This window comes from Drosophila busckii, chromosome X (genome assembly GCF_011750605.1).
Source record: "Drosophila busckii strain San Diego stock center, stock number 13000-0081.31 chromosome X, ASM1175060v1, whole genome shotgun sequence".
In the NCBI taxonomy this organism is placed as follows: domain Eukaryota; kingdom Metazoa; phylum Arthropoda; class Insecta; order Diptera; family Drosophilidae; genus Drosophila; species Drosophila busckii.
In genome coordinates this window covers 1,702,009-1,718,309 of record NC_046608.1, presented here as the reverse complement: position 1 = coordinate 1,718,309, position 16,301 = coordinate 1,702,009, and the positions used below count along the sequence as shown (strand labels likewise).

The 16,301-nt window shown below is 37.5% G+C and overlaps 1 protein-coding gene across 9 annotated transcripts in view; it reads left to right on the top strand.

Annotated features, from left to right (window-relative positions):
* Positions 1 to 16,301, top strand: part of LOC108606267 (small conductance calcium-activated potassium channel protein) — a 67,153-nt gene that overhangs the window by 38,728 nt on the left and 12,124 nt on the right. For 4 of the 9 annotated variants that reach the window (XM_017996234.1, XM_017996242.2, XM_017996241.2 and 1 more), the window contains exons 4-8: positions 6,235 to 6,380; positions 7,519 to 7,738; positions 7,813 to 7,914; positions 12,861 to 13,177; positions 13,947 to 14,051. In XM_017996234.1, the coding sequence (XP_017851723.1) occupies positions 6,235 to 6,380; positions 7,519 to 7,738; positions 7,813 to 7,914; positions 12,861 to 13,177; positions 13,947 to 14,051 (890 nt within the window). The remainder of the gene's footprint in view (positions 1 to 6,234; positions 6,381 to 7,518; positions 7,739 to 7,812; positions 7,915 to 12,860; positions 13,178 to 13,946; positions 14,052 to 16,301) is intronic. The other 5 variants (XM_017996237.2, XM_017996232.2, XM_033294268.1 and 2 more) reach the window with 3 other exon arrangements.

Here is a 16,301-nt window from a genome sequence, read left to right as displayed (position 1 = left end):
AGCTTACCCGAAATGTTAGCTTTCATTTTATTATGCGACTATATATATTTAATATAATTAAAAAGTCAAGCTGGCATGATGCAGCAAAAATAATTTCTCTCGGTTTGAACTGAAAAATTCATTTCCACATGTGTATATTTTATTATGCAATTAAATTGCAGTCAGTTTTAGTGCAAATTAATTACTTGATGAGTTGTAAAGCGATTATTGTTGAACGACAAATAAAGCGTAGTCGACTTTTTGGGGCAGCGTTTGTGTCTTGTTGACAAGCAAAACTTTGCGAACGAGTCGAGTCGAGTCGAGTCGAGTCGAGTCATGTGTGCATGCAATGAACTGCAATTTTAATAGTGTGTGTTTTTATGTATTTTTAAAACGTATGCAAATAATTAATGAGCGCACTGTTCAGCCAGCAATGCTAACAGATTCTCTCTCTTGTTCTTTTTTTTTTTTTTATTTAAATTGACAGGCCACACACGCGCGCACGCTTTGGAACAAGTGCAGTCGAGCCCATTGACCAAAATAACAAAAAGAAAAATAATGAAAAGAACAACACTCAAGTCAAGGCCAATTTTATTAGTCGTTGAGCCTTTGTTTATTAATTATTTGCTTAGCATTGACCATACCATATGCCCAGCCCTCTTGGCAAACAAGAGCCGTCGACTAACGTCACACAGTGGCTCTTGTAGTTGTTGTCTTTATACTTGTTATTTGCTCGTTGTGTGTGTGTGTGTGTGACAATAACAAATATTTAAGCTGCGAGCGCGGTGCATGGAAATTACATATAATGAAATAACTTACAACAGTTGCGCTCGCTGGCAATGAAAAGCAAAAGCAAAAGTCAATTGTAAAGCTTGATCATCATCATCATCGTCACGTGAACTGAACGGCCATGCATGTGTGTGTGTGTGTGTGTGTGTGTACATAAATTGAGATTATATATTTATTCGAAAGCGCGCACATTGTGCAATGGAATTGGAATTGAAAATGATTCGTGGGCTTGTGCTTGTGCTTGTGCCTGGGGCTTGGGCTTGGGCTTGGGCTTGAGGATGGCCGCATGTCCAACTGGCGCGCACATGTCTCAACGTCTTATGGTTGGGGCTTTGCGCTTTCGTTTCGGTTTGTGTTTGGGTATTGCTTGTATTTAGTTAAGGGGCTGTGGCACGTTGCATGTGAATGTGGGTTAGATACATATTGATTTTCGATCATAACAATCAAGCAGGCAAATGCACAGACGACGCCGATGACGTTGCAAAGGCAAAGCAAAGCAGAGAGCGAGCAAAGCAATGACAATGACATATAAGCTACCAGTTGACTTCGTGCAGGGCTTAAGCCTGACGATATTTGGCTTTTGCCATATTGTTAGTAGGCTTAAGCAAATTGCGAAATTATCAGTCGCACCACTGAATGTTGCAGCCGCTAAATACTTGAGGCTTTCAGCTTCGGCTCTATCTGCAGATTGCAGCATTTGCACATAAATTTTCCGATTCGTTGGGCTCAGCAACCTGTGCACATATATCACGGCTGTCAAATGACAAAAGCTTTTAAATCTCTTATCGCAACACCCTGTAAACACTCTCGCTTGTATGTGTGTGTGTGTTTGTGTGTCTTGGTGTAAGGTTAGCTTGGCTTAGTTTCGTTTTAAGACATGTCATTGTCAAGTTATCATTATTTATTGGATGCGCCGCTTTGGCACGCTCCCAAGTCTCGCTTTGTTCATCAACTAAAATGACGAAAACAACTTGACAAACTACTAATAATAATCTCACACACACACACACATACACACATGCTAGCCACAGCCCAAACAAATAAGCCGATAACTGTGATAAGTGAAGTGATGTGCGCTGAGAACAATGAATTTACTTCAAGTCTTTTCAAGCCTCTCCACACTAGCCTCACAAATTGTGCACTCAGGTTGAATTAATGCAAAGTTTGTTTGCTTTTTTGCAAATGCCTCAGACTCTCAGGCTCAGACTCTGTGGCAAACTGAAAATATTACTTATACGCCTAATTAAGCTTCAACAAAGCGAACACTTCATTATGGATTTCCTGCACTCAACACCGCCGTAAGAGCAAAGAGAGAGAGGGGGAGAGAGTGAGAGAGAGCGAGCCGAGTGGCTAAAGCGCAAAAAACGTAGAAAAACCTCAACATAAATTACGTTAAATTTATTAGGCAAGAACAACAGCCTGACACACAAACACACACACACAGCAAATGAGGTTAGGTTTGAATGTGTGTGTGTGTGTGTGTGTCTAACCCGCTACAACTTCAAGTTGTATTACTTTAGCTCGTTTTGCGTGTCGAGCGCGTTTTGTATAGGAAACTCGATAATTTCCACCAATTTCCTTCGAGTGCGAGCATGTGACTGCGACTGCATGTGTATGCGTGTGTGTCCGTCTGTGTGTGTGTGTGCGTGTCCGACTTACGAGTATGCTAATATGCTGGGGTAGTAGTAGGTGAGAAACAGCAACAAAAAAGGGGCGTGGCCTTGGCATTAGCACTCGCCAATAAGCCCCAGCTACATATACGAGACTTTTTCACACACACACACACACACATGCATGCGTCTGTGTGTGTGCAAAATACAATTTCAATTTGCGTTAAGGTGCCTAAAACTACGAGATTGTTTGCCAGGTGTTCAATTGATTCTCAACATGCGAACTATAACTATTACTATGATAATGTATAAAATGTAAATACTTGACATTTGACAGCAGCAGCTTGTAATTTTACATTTGAAGTGTGCACTCGGCTCAATATTTGTTATGCAGCGAACAACAAGCTTGTTTATTTGGCTAAATATAGCAAAATGGAATGTCAATGGAATTTGATTGGCAACACACATAAGTAGGCAACACCTTTTTTGGCCTGCGTCAGAGTCTGTCGAAAATCATTTTGCGCTCCATAAGTAGGCAACACTTTTTGTTGTTGTTGTTGTTTGGTCTCAGTCTGTCTATAATCATTTTGCGGTTTCGCTTCGCTTTTCAACTTAATTAGTAAATCCAATTAACAACGCCTGGCATTAGATGTTCCCCAAATATGCGCAATTTGTTTTGTTTTATGTTTGGCGGCGTGGGGCGGGGCACGCACACACCCAAACTCACGCACACGTGCAGCCTCAGCTCAGCGACTGTGTGCGTGTGTGCGTGTGTGTGTCCTTTTCGACAGTTGTGTGTTTTGTTTTGTTTTCGCTTTCGCTTTTGGTTTTTCTTTAGTGTTATTGTTGTTTTGCTTGCCTTTTTTATATTTTACTCTGCATATGGTTTGTTGACAGCAGCAGGATCTGTGTCGCCAGGCGCCAGTTTGCGCGGCCATTGATGATGATGATGGTGACGTCGACCTCAGCTCGCTCGCTCGCTAGCTAGCCAGCGGCTAGGCTATGTCCATAGCGTGTTGTGTGTGTGTGTGTGTGTGTGTTGTCCACAGCACGCAACATTTAGTCGCTCATAATGTGTGTGGCTGGCTGGCTGTTGTTATTATTATTATTTTTGAAAACAATTCGAATGCAATATAAATAACAAATCACTTGCTTAATTATTTAATTCTATGCTGTTGCGGCTGTTGCTGCAAATTAAAAGCTCATAAATATTGTAGATTGCGGCAAATGTTATCGTGAGTGGAGTAGACTAGAGTGGAGTGAGTTTAATAAATTTCGGAAATTTCAACATCAAATATTTGCGCTTAATTGTAAACATGTTGCTCTGCGGTTTAATCAGGCGCTTGATCATTTCGCTTGTTTTGCTTTGCAAACAAACAGCAATTGCTGTAACAACAACAACAACAACAATGATAACAGTTGTTGTCTGGCCATGTCACAGCATTGAGCTCTGAGCTTTACTCATCTAGCTCAACTCAATTTAACTGAACTCAACTGGAGCTTAACTCATCGCATAGCCAAAGTCAAAGTCAAACTTTGTTGAGCTGGCGTCTGCATATCTCATTTGCTGACAACAGCAACAACAGCAACAACAGCAACAACAACAAGAGCAGCACATTAAAGTAAATCTGCTTAACATTAAACCAATTCGCACTCAGAGCAGAGCTCGGCTTTTGTGAGCATTTTCATTAGGGCGCTCTGGCAGCAAATGCAAAAGCCAAACTGATTAAGGCCTCAATTGTACGAGAGACACAGCAACTGACTAACAAATAATGTGTGTGTGTGTGTGTGTGTGTGTGTGTGTGTGTGTGCCTAAGCATATGAGCAGACACCTGACATGGCGCTCTCTGACTGCCACTCCCCACTCCCCACGGCCCACTTAAGAGCAAAGCTCAAGCATCAACACACAGGCACGTTTTGCCCAAAAAGCGAGAGAGCGAGAGAGCGATAGAGCGAGGGAGCGGAAGAACAAGAGAGTGCTTTCTCTTTTGTGCGTAGTAAGTTTTTGGGAGGGGCACTTGGGGATTTTGATAAACAAATATTTGGATTTAACGGCAATGAGTTGCTCTGCTCGCTGCGTCTCTGAGTCGCGACTCAGTCGCAGTCTCAGTCTCAGTCTCAGTCTCTGTCTGCTTAATTTTCACAAATATTTTCCTCTGCCACTCGTTAGTAGAGTGAAGCATAATTTTCAGCAGCTGAGCACGCATCCATGTGTGTGTGTGTGTGTGTGTGTTGGTAGTTAAGCTGCTGCTTATGCCGCATAAAAAAAAACACACACACACCAAGATATAAATAAATGAAAAAAAATAAAATGGAAAGCCGCACCCACAGTTGAGATTACTTATCTTTAGATTTTCATTTAAATATGAAGCGCAAAGTGCGCGCCGCTCACTGTATGCGTGTACCAACTGTATATATATATATGTGTGTGTGTGTGTGTGTGTGTGTAGTTTCATTTATTTTCTTGCTTTTGGCTTACTTCCTTTTTTGGTTATATTTTTATATATTTTTTTTTTCTTTTTTTTTGTGTGTAGTTTGCGTTTAGAGCAGCACAAGAAGCGCTTTACATATTTACGTCGTACTTTATGCTTACACACACAGGCACACACACACACATACAGATTTTGTTTGTATGCGCGCTGCTCAGCTCCGGTTTTCATTTTGAGCAACTTTCGAGCGAACAAATAATTGAATTTGGAGCGAGAGTTAGTCGACTGGCAAACCAGATGATTTGATAAAAATATATACACATGTATGAGTGTGTGTGTGTGTGTGTGTGTGTGTGTATGACGTCAGTTTGATTTTGAGTAGCGCGCACAGCTGGCCATAAGTGCGGCTTAGATGGGCGTGGCATATGCTCAACTTATGACTTATGGGATTGTGGCCAAGCAACGGAAAAAGGATTAAGCGACAAACTGCGTTTACACTAATTAAGCCAATAAGCCTGCTTCAGTTCAAGCTGCAGCATCTGCTTGACATATGGCTGCCATTTATTGACAATATGCTTTAGTTTAAAACAAAATAAATGATGTGCATACATTAAATCGATTCAACTGCAACTGACAATATAAACATCACAGATAGTCTCAAGTGAGAGAGAGAGAGAGAGTTAGAGACTGATGAATATTTAAGCAGAGCTATTTACAATTGTATAGATTTTGTCTAGTTTTTAAGTCTAGTGGGTAAAGGTTCTTAGGGTTCGATTACATCTTTATAAATTGTGCAGTCTGTTGGCCAATTTTAGCTACTCCCAGATCTCTTGCGTCTATATTTGTATCACTTGTGTATATATAAATTGAAACTTATGCTGGGGGGTACCACAGAATCTCTAATCAACCCAAAATCAACTTTTAGTTGGTTTCAGGCTGCTCTTTTGGAAGCCACACATTTAAAAATATTTTTTATGAATGGTAAGTTGACGCAACTAAATATTCCGAGCAATAAAAGTTGCTCGATTTGGTTTGAGGGATTTCCTCCGATTATTTTTCTTTTTTTTTTATTAGCCAAATGCTCTGAAGCTTACAAAGTTTGTATGAAACTTCAACTTTTTTGGCTTGCAAAACACAAAAAACTTTTTGCACAGCACACACACAGACACACACACACACACACACAAATTACAATAAAAAATCAAAATGAGCAACTTGCTTACAAGTTATTAGTTAAACCACTCACCTGTTATGTGTTTGCCTGAAGCAAGAAGAAACACCAAAACTTATTTAATAGAACGTAGCACACCCCCCAAAAAAAATATAAAATACGTTTACAGAAAATAAACAGTAGACATTTATGAAGCTGCTGTGCCTTATCTATATACAATTTATTAATGCTCAAAATGTTGTTTTCCTTTTTATAGCTACGCAAGCCAGCGTCGACACTTTCAATTCCTGGCTCGATGAAAACACCTTCCATTGCAAATCGGGAACAGATCTCATCTGGATGCAACGAAGAAGCGGCCGAGGCATTAGTGGGTATCCACTCAGACTACCCTAGGTATGAAATGTATGTATCGCCCGCCCGCCATTAGCCTTGAGCCTATCATATATATAGTTTTTAGCTGCCACACACACACAAACCCCCACCCTGCCCTCAGTCTGCACCACTCAAGCATAATTAGTATTAGCAACTGACTGCGGGCAACATTAGCGGCAGCAGCAGCAAAGTATATTTATTTTTTTTTTTTTTGTTTCGGTTTTTTGACTAATTGTTATGGGCGATAATTAGCTGTCAGCGACAGTTATATGAAGGACATGGTACCTTAATAAATGTCAAAGTTGCACCCCAGGCCAGCGTCTGACGTACTGACGGAATTAGCTGAGGCTCAAGCCGCAAGCCTCAAGTCCATGACCATGAAGTTATTGATGGCCAACTCATTCAATTTGTTACAAATGTTGACTTATTGTCAACTAAATGCGAAAGCCACAGCCACAGTGCTGCCACTTCATACACGAAAGTTTTTCTTTCTGTCGCATGTTCAATGCATAAATAAATCTGTTAAAGTGCCAGCCCGACTCGAAGCCTCTCTGACTGTCTGTTGTATTTATTTTTTTCCTGCTTGCAATAAAATGCCATTTGTCAAACGCATACCAAGAGCAGAGACAGCCTAGCGGCGGGGTAGAGAGGGGTGCAGCCCTCTGCTGCAGCGCTATAAATAAATGTTAAAGAAAAGGCAATGCCATAAATGAAGTAATCTGCATTAAAATCAAATCAGTAACAATAAATTCATATGCCTTAGAAGTAGTGACTGCCCCCCACCGCCCCCCCTCTTGTGACGCTACTGTGTTAGCTTTCATCAAACACATGTCTAGTGCTACTATGCCAGGGCATCTTTTGTATACAAAATTGATGTGACACATTTTGATGAGCCAGACACACACACACACACACACACGCACACACATACACACATGTGTAAGAGCGAGCGCCTGTCATGCCACAAGTTGAAGCTTTATTAAGTCATGCCGTCAGCTACACGTTGCAAGTAGCGAGTCGAGTCGAGTCGAGTCGCTTGGCGAGCTTTAGGTTTGGGTTTCAGTTTGGGTTTTTTTTTCGGCAGGTGGAGGTCAACTGTGTGTGTGTTTACCTAGGTCACGTTAGCAGTGGAGCTTATGTCGGTTTTGGCTCATTTTTTCGATTGCAGGTATATGGAAGAACGTGCGCTTACTGGCGGCAATACGTCCAGGAAGCCATCGACAAACTCGGCCAAACACAAACCCAATGTGGGCTATCGCCTGGGCAAGAGAAAAGCTTTATTTGAAAAGCGCAAACGCATTAGCGACTATGCGCTCGTCATGGGTATGTTCGGCATCATCGTGATGGTGATTGAAAACGAACTGAGCAGTGCCGGCGTCTACACAAAGGTGAGTGTCCTCCACAGGTCACGCGTCGTCAAATCCTTTACTTTTGATTTCACTTTCACTCTTTTTCTTTGCAGGCATCGTTCTACTCGACAGCGTTAAAAACCTTAATATCTGTTTCGACTGTGATTCTTTTAGGACTTATAGTAGCTTACCATGCTTTGGAAGTGCAGGTGAGAGTGAGTGCAAATTGTATCTTTTTCTTGCAGATGTTTAATTGATGGTCGTCATCCGTTATTTCGTTTAACGTTGCCATCGTTTGATTTCGCCTCACTGTTATGAATACCCGTCCCCATCCCCGCCCGTAAAATTATTCCGTTGCCAGCCTGCTCTCATTTGATATATCTGAAATAATAAAAAAAACCCTGTCAGCTCTCCCGTCTCCTCAAAAGAAAAACCACAGCCAGCCACCCCACTCCAGCCCCAACCATTCAATCACATTATTCCAGACAGCTCCTGCTTGGGAGTTTCTCAACACCTCATTTGCAGTTGTTTGTTTGTATACTTTGTGTGTTTTTCTTGTCTGTTATTCCAAAATTATTCCAAATTCTCCAAAAAAAACAAAATGAATACAACTCTAGCTGAAATTTGAGCGTTATATTGCCCTAGAGAGAATGCATACCAAAAAGCCTAGCGAATGAGTGTTGCATACAGTTATAACGTTATTGTTTATCGTTATCGTTACTATCGTATAGCATTGCATGCAGCGAAAGCTAAAGTTGATCTCAAGCCAGTCAACCGTAATATTTCTTGTTGTAACACTCTTTTAACGATTTCTAGAGTATGCCTATTTAGTAATGCCAAACGTTTTTATTAAAGTCTGAACTTGTCTGTTGTTTTGTTGCTAAACAAGAATGCCAACCTGTTTTTTTTTCTCTTCTTCTTCTTCTTCTTCTTCTTGTGTTCTTTGCATTGCAGTAGTATTTCTTTTAGATTTTGTTCAAGTTTAATTTATTTCAAATTCAAAAATAAAAACAACACTCAGTCAGTCCCACAAAGCCAAGCAACAGTAACAAAAATCTCATGTTCATCAATCGAAATCCACCATTTCGTCATTTATCGATTAATCAGCCAGCGTTAGTCCATAGACAGTCAGTGTGTTATCGATTACCAGTCGATTACTACTACTATTAGCCAGTACCATCTTTGTAGTACGCAATTAGTTTAGTTTGTTTTTGATTAGCCTACCCATATACATATATACAAAGGAACTTTAACTGATTAATTATTCTACTATGTAGAGTATGATGTAGTCAGATCATTCCAATTGCATTATTTTTATATTTCTTTTCAAGCGCTTTTCTATAACAGTTTGCATGTACAGCACAAAATTAAAAATCAAAATTTAATATGATTTGCCTAGCTTCCTATACCCCCGAGCCTCGTTCATAACTTTTATCAAAATTTTCATTTGCGCCACTATCGAAAAAAACAAAAAAAAAAAACAAAAACAAATTACTGTGCTCAGCTAACCGCTTGAGTAACGGTTCTTATCCTAAATACTATATAGAATTTAAAAAACAGCGTTAAACAGCATGAGAGAGTAAATAAATATTTCTATACACACTACTATACTCATATATATTCAAATTGACTTGAACAGAAACTTGACACTCACCACTCAACAAAGCACACAAGACACAAAAGAAAACCACAACATAAATACTAAACTATAATTAATAAACTAATTGTTATCGAAAACTAAGCATAACAACACATGTATGAAAATCAAGAAAACTATTCTTAAGCCATTTGAAGGATAATTGCTAAGTACTAAGACTATATAATGAGAAAGTCCTGTGAGTTTTGTGTTCGAATACGAATCATCGCTCAATGAAAAAAAAACAAAAAAAAACTCACCTGCATATTCATAATCGTTCATGGTTCAATCGACCAATCAATTCAATCAATCAGCCAGTTAATCAATCAATCAATCAGTCAGTCAGTCAGTCAATCAATCAATCAATCGACCTATCAATCGAATTATATATGTAAGCTATAGAATACATATCGCCGCTCATAATTCGTTATATATTTAATGTTCTCTATGAAATTGATTAAATGTTCTTTTATTAATACCCCCTTACTTAATGTTGATGTTTAAAGTAAACAATGTTTTTTTTTTAATATGTAATTACCTTCCAATTATGCTTTGCAGAATTCAGTAAGTAATATTTATAAATAAATATCTTATACTATTTAACCATCCATAAATAATTGTGAGTAAAAACCAAACCTAACCAAAACTTATCATGCATAGTGTTATGTACTCCCCATTAAAAACTAGACGTGCTCAAGCTTTATAAACTGCATAAACAATGCCAGTTGAGTCGAACATACAATTTTAGATTAGCTTGACAACAATAAGCAACAACAACAACAACAAAATTAACCAACAACAACAACAACAACAAATCGAAAGCAAAGCAAAAGCATAATGAACCATACATACTCACTAATGTAAGAGCGTCGTCATGAATGATCTACATATCGATCGATATCCAAACAGACTTGTATAGTTATAGTAGTTAAATGTGCGTTGATGCTACTCATATATGTATTACACACATATGTATGTATCTATTTGTATATATGTATTTATGTACCGCAGCAGCCAAAGTTATTGCAACAATTGGCTGTAATCAACTTGATGTCTAGTCGAATATATGCGTCAAAGAATCGAATGATTTCGGCCTGCCGATTACATAATACTCTTGCAGAGCTATATACATATATATATGTTGCCACCTCCTCCGTCATCGTCGATTAATGCCAGGCGAAACTACTGCAAGATATTTAATACAACACATGTGTTTGTTTCAAATTCAAGCGTTGTGCTCATTGAATGTGTAAATATATTTTCATGTATGCATGAGAGCTGTTGAATCGAACTGTAGAGCTTGCGCTTGTTATCGATAGTATCGATAAGACTAAACTAAAAGAAAATTCATTTGTTTTGCTTGCTCTCAGCCTCATGCATATATAAGCCCAAAATTTAAACTAAATGTAACGCAAACTGCTACTAGCTTCAAGCTACACTAGAGAAAAATAAGAATTGTGACTTAGTTTTGCACCATCGAGAGCGAGAGAGAGAGAGAGAGAGTGAGAGAGCGGAGTAAACAAATCACGATTGCACTTGATTATTGTGCTCTAGGGTCCGTTTGCTGTGCTGCCCCACACACACACACACACACACACACACACAGATACAGCTACAAACACCCACACACATATATACATGGACATGCATACATATGAGCATTCTCATTGCTAAGTCGATTCTTTAGAAGCATTAATCATTCAGCCACCCAGCTACGAACGATAAGATTCGATTCGCGCAAAGAGAGAAACAAAATAAGAAGAAGACACAACTATTCGCAGGACTTTTTCAGACGCTCTTGCTGCTACTATATATAAACATCTACCCCATATACATACATATGTGGTACATGAATATATATGTATTGGAGTAATTCGTTAGCTACTACTGTTCTTATTGGGCAATCAGTTTTGATTGATCGGCTTAACTTGCGAATGACTCATATACTCGTTATACATTACTCCAACCAGTACTCAGTCCTTATTACAGCAACAACAACAACAGCAACACTACTACAGCATCTTACCTGCTACAATACAAACATCTCAATGTATCATACTTACATATGTAACTACTTACTTATATCTCAAGTGTATATATATATATAGTAAGCAAAGTGTGTACTGCCCTGCACCCAATGCATTACATAGTTATATATATGTGTTAGTTACATATATGTATGTATATATATTTCTAAACGCTAGTCTCTCGGTACTTATAGCATACAATTGTGCGTAGTTATGTTTGTGCTTTTAGTGTTGGTGTGCTTAATATTCAGAAAAAATAAACAAATGCCTTTTTTTTTAAATCTCTTTTACTTAAGCTTACTATATCAAATTATTAATTAGAAACTCTCGTTAGTTGTAGAACGATTTGTACTCGTTAGTCTTACTGCAGCGAGTGCGCTCTGCTTTTCTAACTAATTAGGCAGCACTTGACTGTGACTGCAAATGCAAAATAAATTGATTGAGTTGCGTATAAAACAAAATATTGACCCAAAAAATATCTCTGGCCTCTCTACTATCAAGTGATGATATAGATAAAAGCCAAATTGAAAAGGTAAACAACAAAACCAAAAGAAAAATGCCAAATCAAAAAATAATAAAAAATTAATATTTATAATGAATACAAAAAAAAGTGCTAACAACACGAAAACACGCACGCTGCCCAATTTAATCCGTAAGTACCTAGCACACACACACACACACACATACATATACACATACAGTTGCATATACATATAGTTGTGTTCATAGTTGCATAGTGTAATGTGTTAGCTCTGATATCACGCATTAGTTCAAATGCAAAGCGATAAGTCAATAGATCCGATAACACACATAACAACAAAAGAGAGGACGAGAGCGAGAGAGAGAGAAGACAGCAGGAGCGCTATCAAACAGCAGAGCAGCAGCAGCAGCAACAACAACAGCCACAACAAAAGCGATTATGCAATCGTTATCGGTATCGACACAGCTAATCAAATTATCTATTACCTTAACCTATGTAAATCAAAGCCTAATTCAGTTTTCTTTTTCGTTGCTTGCAATGCCCCAAGAATGCTACAACATGCTTTTAACATTTGCACACACACACACACACAATATACTACACACACACACATACACACACATATATACGACATATATCTAGATAGTTTGATACTCATAGACATACAAAAGTACGTATAGAGTATGTTACCAAAAACAAAAACATTGACGTTGTACGTTGTTCAAATAATTTCATGCTCGTGTGTTTGGGTGTATTTTCATTTTTGTTTAGTCGCAATTACTGAATCAATAATATTCCAATTATATTTAATAATTAACTTTTCGATTTCTGCTCTTTTTCTATTTGTGTCCAACCCCATGTCTCAACTACAACAACAACACCTACAACGAAACCAAAAAATAAACCAATCCAAAACCTACGCTTAACCTTTAACGAACAAATGAAAAACCAAAACAACGTAAAATTGAATTAAAAAAAAAACAACAACAACAAAAATACTACGAAAACAACAAACAGTTATTCATGATAGATAACTGCGCCGACGATTGGAGGATCGCAATGACATGGCAACGAATTAGTCAAATAGGGTTAGAACTTTTTATATGCGCTATACATCCAATTCCTGGCGAATACTATTTCCAGTGGACGACGAAATTGGCCAATAAGAACAAAACAATTGGCACCGAAATGGTGCCATATGACGTAGCTTTATCACTACCCATGTTCCTTCGATTATATTTAATATGCCGCGTAATGCTGCTGCATTCAAAGCTATTCACGGACGCATCATCACGGAGCATCGGCGCTCTCAATAGGATTAATTTTAACACAAGGTAAGTATGAAACCAACTAACAGCCCAACCGACTTGTTAAAGACTCTGTCAAAACGGAACGAAACGGGTTTCCTCTATGCGATGCGAACTGTACTTAGCTCAGGCCTGCCTGTCAGTATGATCGTCTTGCTCTCGCAAATTATAAAACCAAAATTAATAATTACCAACTTTGAATATTCCTTGCCCTACCCCCAAAACTTTTCAACCATTTTTTTTTTAAATTCTCTACGCTATCAGAGATCAGAGCAACAGATAGTCCAACCATATTTATTTTTAGACTCTGTCAAAAGAAACGGAGCTAGTTATTTCTATCTGATGCGAACTCTTCTGAATTTTACTCTGTCTGTCTTTCTGTCTGTATGAGCAACGTGCTCTCGGAAATTATAAAATGATTACCAACTTTTTTTTTATATTCCCTACCCCCAAGACTTTTGAACCAATTTTGTTCAAATTCGGTATACGCTATCTTCAATTTAAGCGCTTACTGATATTGTGCTAATAAAAATTAAGTATATAAACTTCGTAGAGGATTAAGTGAAGAGCCTAATAGTTTACGTTTGGTAATGATTTTTTATTAAATAAAAGTCTAATCTTGAGTTCGACACGAACGCTTACGTGATTAACATAGAAACATTAAAATGAGCATTATTTGAATATTGTATTAAGCCTTGTTTCAAAACGAAGAGAGTCTTATACTGTCGTATGTGCACGACTGTGCGTAGCTTTAGTATTATAAATTTCTATTGAATTGATTTCGAAATATTTGCAGATTTGTTTTAAAAACACTAATGACAATATGTCCGGGAACGGTTCTATTGGTCTTTATGGTCTCACTATGGATAATCGCCTCCTGGACACTGCGGCAATGTGAAAGGTAATGCAATCATGCTATATATATATATATATATAAAAGCTTAGAAAATAAAACAAAAAAAAAGAGAAACTTCATTTTGAAAAATGAAAGTAATTTATGTAGTAATTATAAAAGTTGTAACTTAAATGATTTATGATTTTATTTTGTATTTGAGTTCATTGACTTCTAACACTTACTTCTGCGTTATCAAGTTTAACTGCTACTTCTTCTTCTTCTTGTTATATTTCTTCAAGTGTTTTTTACTATTACTATGAGTTTGTCTTCCTGCTTTTGAGTTGATTGTTTGGTTTTGTTTTGTATTTGGTTGGAAATCTAATTGAATGTATGCCACTTAAAAACTTTGACATTAACTTAACCTTACGCCTTACTTATTAATAATAATAATAATAATAATATATGTATGTATGTATGTATGTATGTACATAAATGTATGTGCTAAACATAACGTAATGTCACTCTTTTTCAAAACTTTCAAAAACAACAATTAATTTTTGATATAGATATATGTATTCAGCATAGACATGTATATATACAAAATGAAAACACACAACTACAGAGAGAAATCAGACAAGTTATATACATGATTTTCTTTTTTTTGATTTGAGCAAATGAGTTAACACACAAGTGTTGAAAAGAAAAGAAAAACAAAAACGAGAAACATGCAGCAAACAAAACAAGGGGTTAAAGCACAGCTTACAAGACACACACACACACACATACAGACCGAAATAAAAACACACACTTGAAGCTACCAATTTCAAGTGCACACACACACACACATACATACGCACCCATATATCCAAATCCAGAGAAAACTCACTGAACCATTTGCTTCGTACATGTGTTTGTGTCGTCGTCGTTTTCTTTTTTATAATTTCTCTATAACTACATAACATGCATGCGTGCGTACACACACAGACACACACATATACAGTCGTTGTAGGAGTGAACTTTTATGTGTCACTGTCACGTGCTCCTGCCTGCATTTTCGTAAATTTATTTACAACTCTCGTTACTCGAAATGGTCGCCTGCGTTTGCTTTTTATTTATCATACTAAACTACATATATATCTATAACTAACTGAACAAATACACTTTCTTTTCATTTCCATTTCCATTTCCATTTGCATTTGCATTTCCATTTAGTATTTACTAGTATATATATTTCCAACTGTTTTGCCTTGTTTACACAAGTTTTGCACAAGTTGCTAGACAAACAAGCAAATTAACACTACAAACAGTTGAACAGCAGTTTGATTAGCTAACTGTATGTTTGTGTGTGTGTGTGTGTGTGTGCCTGTGTGTGTGCCTGTGTGTGTGTGTGCCTGTGTGTGTGTGTGCGATAGTTGCTCTACATAGTTGTAGTTACTATTTAAATATCTTACTTTTATTATTCTCTCTCTATATGTTTTAGTATATTTAATTTGTTTTGCGTGTATATTGCATAGCTTGGCTTTAACTTGGCTAACACACTTCCCGCAAAAACAAAAACAAAAAACAAAAACTATAAATGTTGTCCTATTTTCTATGCCTATTCCTCTTCATTCGTCTGTCTCTCTCTCTCTCTCTCTCTCTCTCTGTCGCTCTTGACTTTTGTGCTGTGCTGTGTCAACGAACCGAAATTTCGCCTATTCTATATGTAATTCTCGTTACTCGTTACGTTATCTCCATTACTCGCTACTCTACTCGCTCCATTTCTATGCACCACCTACAACTACACCACGAATCCCCCCCAATTAATTACAAATTAATTTGTTTCCATTCGATTACTAGAAATACGCTAGACTACCCTTCGTAATTGAGTTTTCTAAACGCACTTTACTCGTTTCTCTGCTCTCTCAACTTTTATTATATTATTTCCTTAACTTAATACAGTGCGTGCCTGTGTGTGTGCCTCTCGACGTGTGCGTGTGTGTGTGTGCGAAAGAGAAAGCGCAGCTGTAAGCTTTTCAGTCTTAAAATATGAAGAATATGCAAATTCACAAATGGTTTGAACTAAGCCTGCATCATTACTGCTATAACTAATATTATATACATCTATATATATTTATTGAACAATAAACAAGAGTAACAAACGTATTGCAAAGAAGCAAAAACATTTACTACTATTTATACTTATATCAATAAAATGGCTAAAACAGAGTAAAACTTTCATTGAGTTGAGTGCAAAAGGAATGCGAAACTTCAAGCTGGCAAATACAAATTGTTGTTGTTGTTGTTGTTATTGTTGCTAAAAATATTTTCATTTCA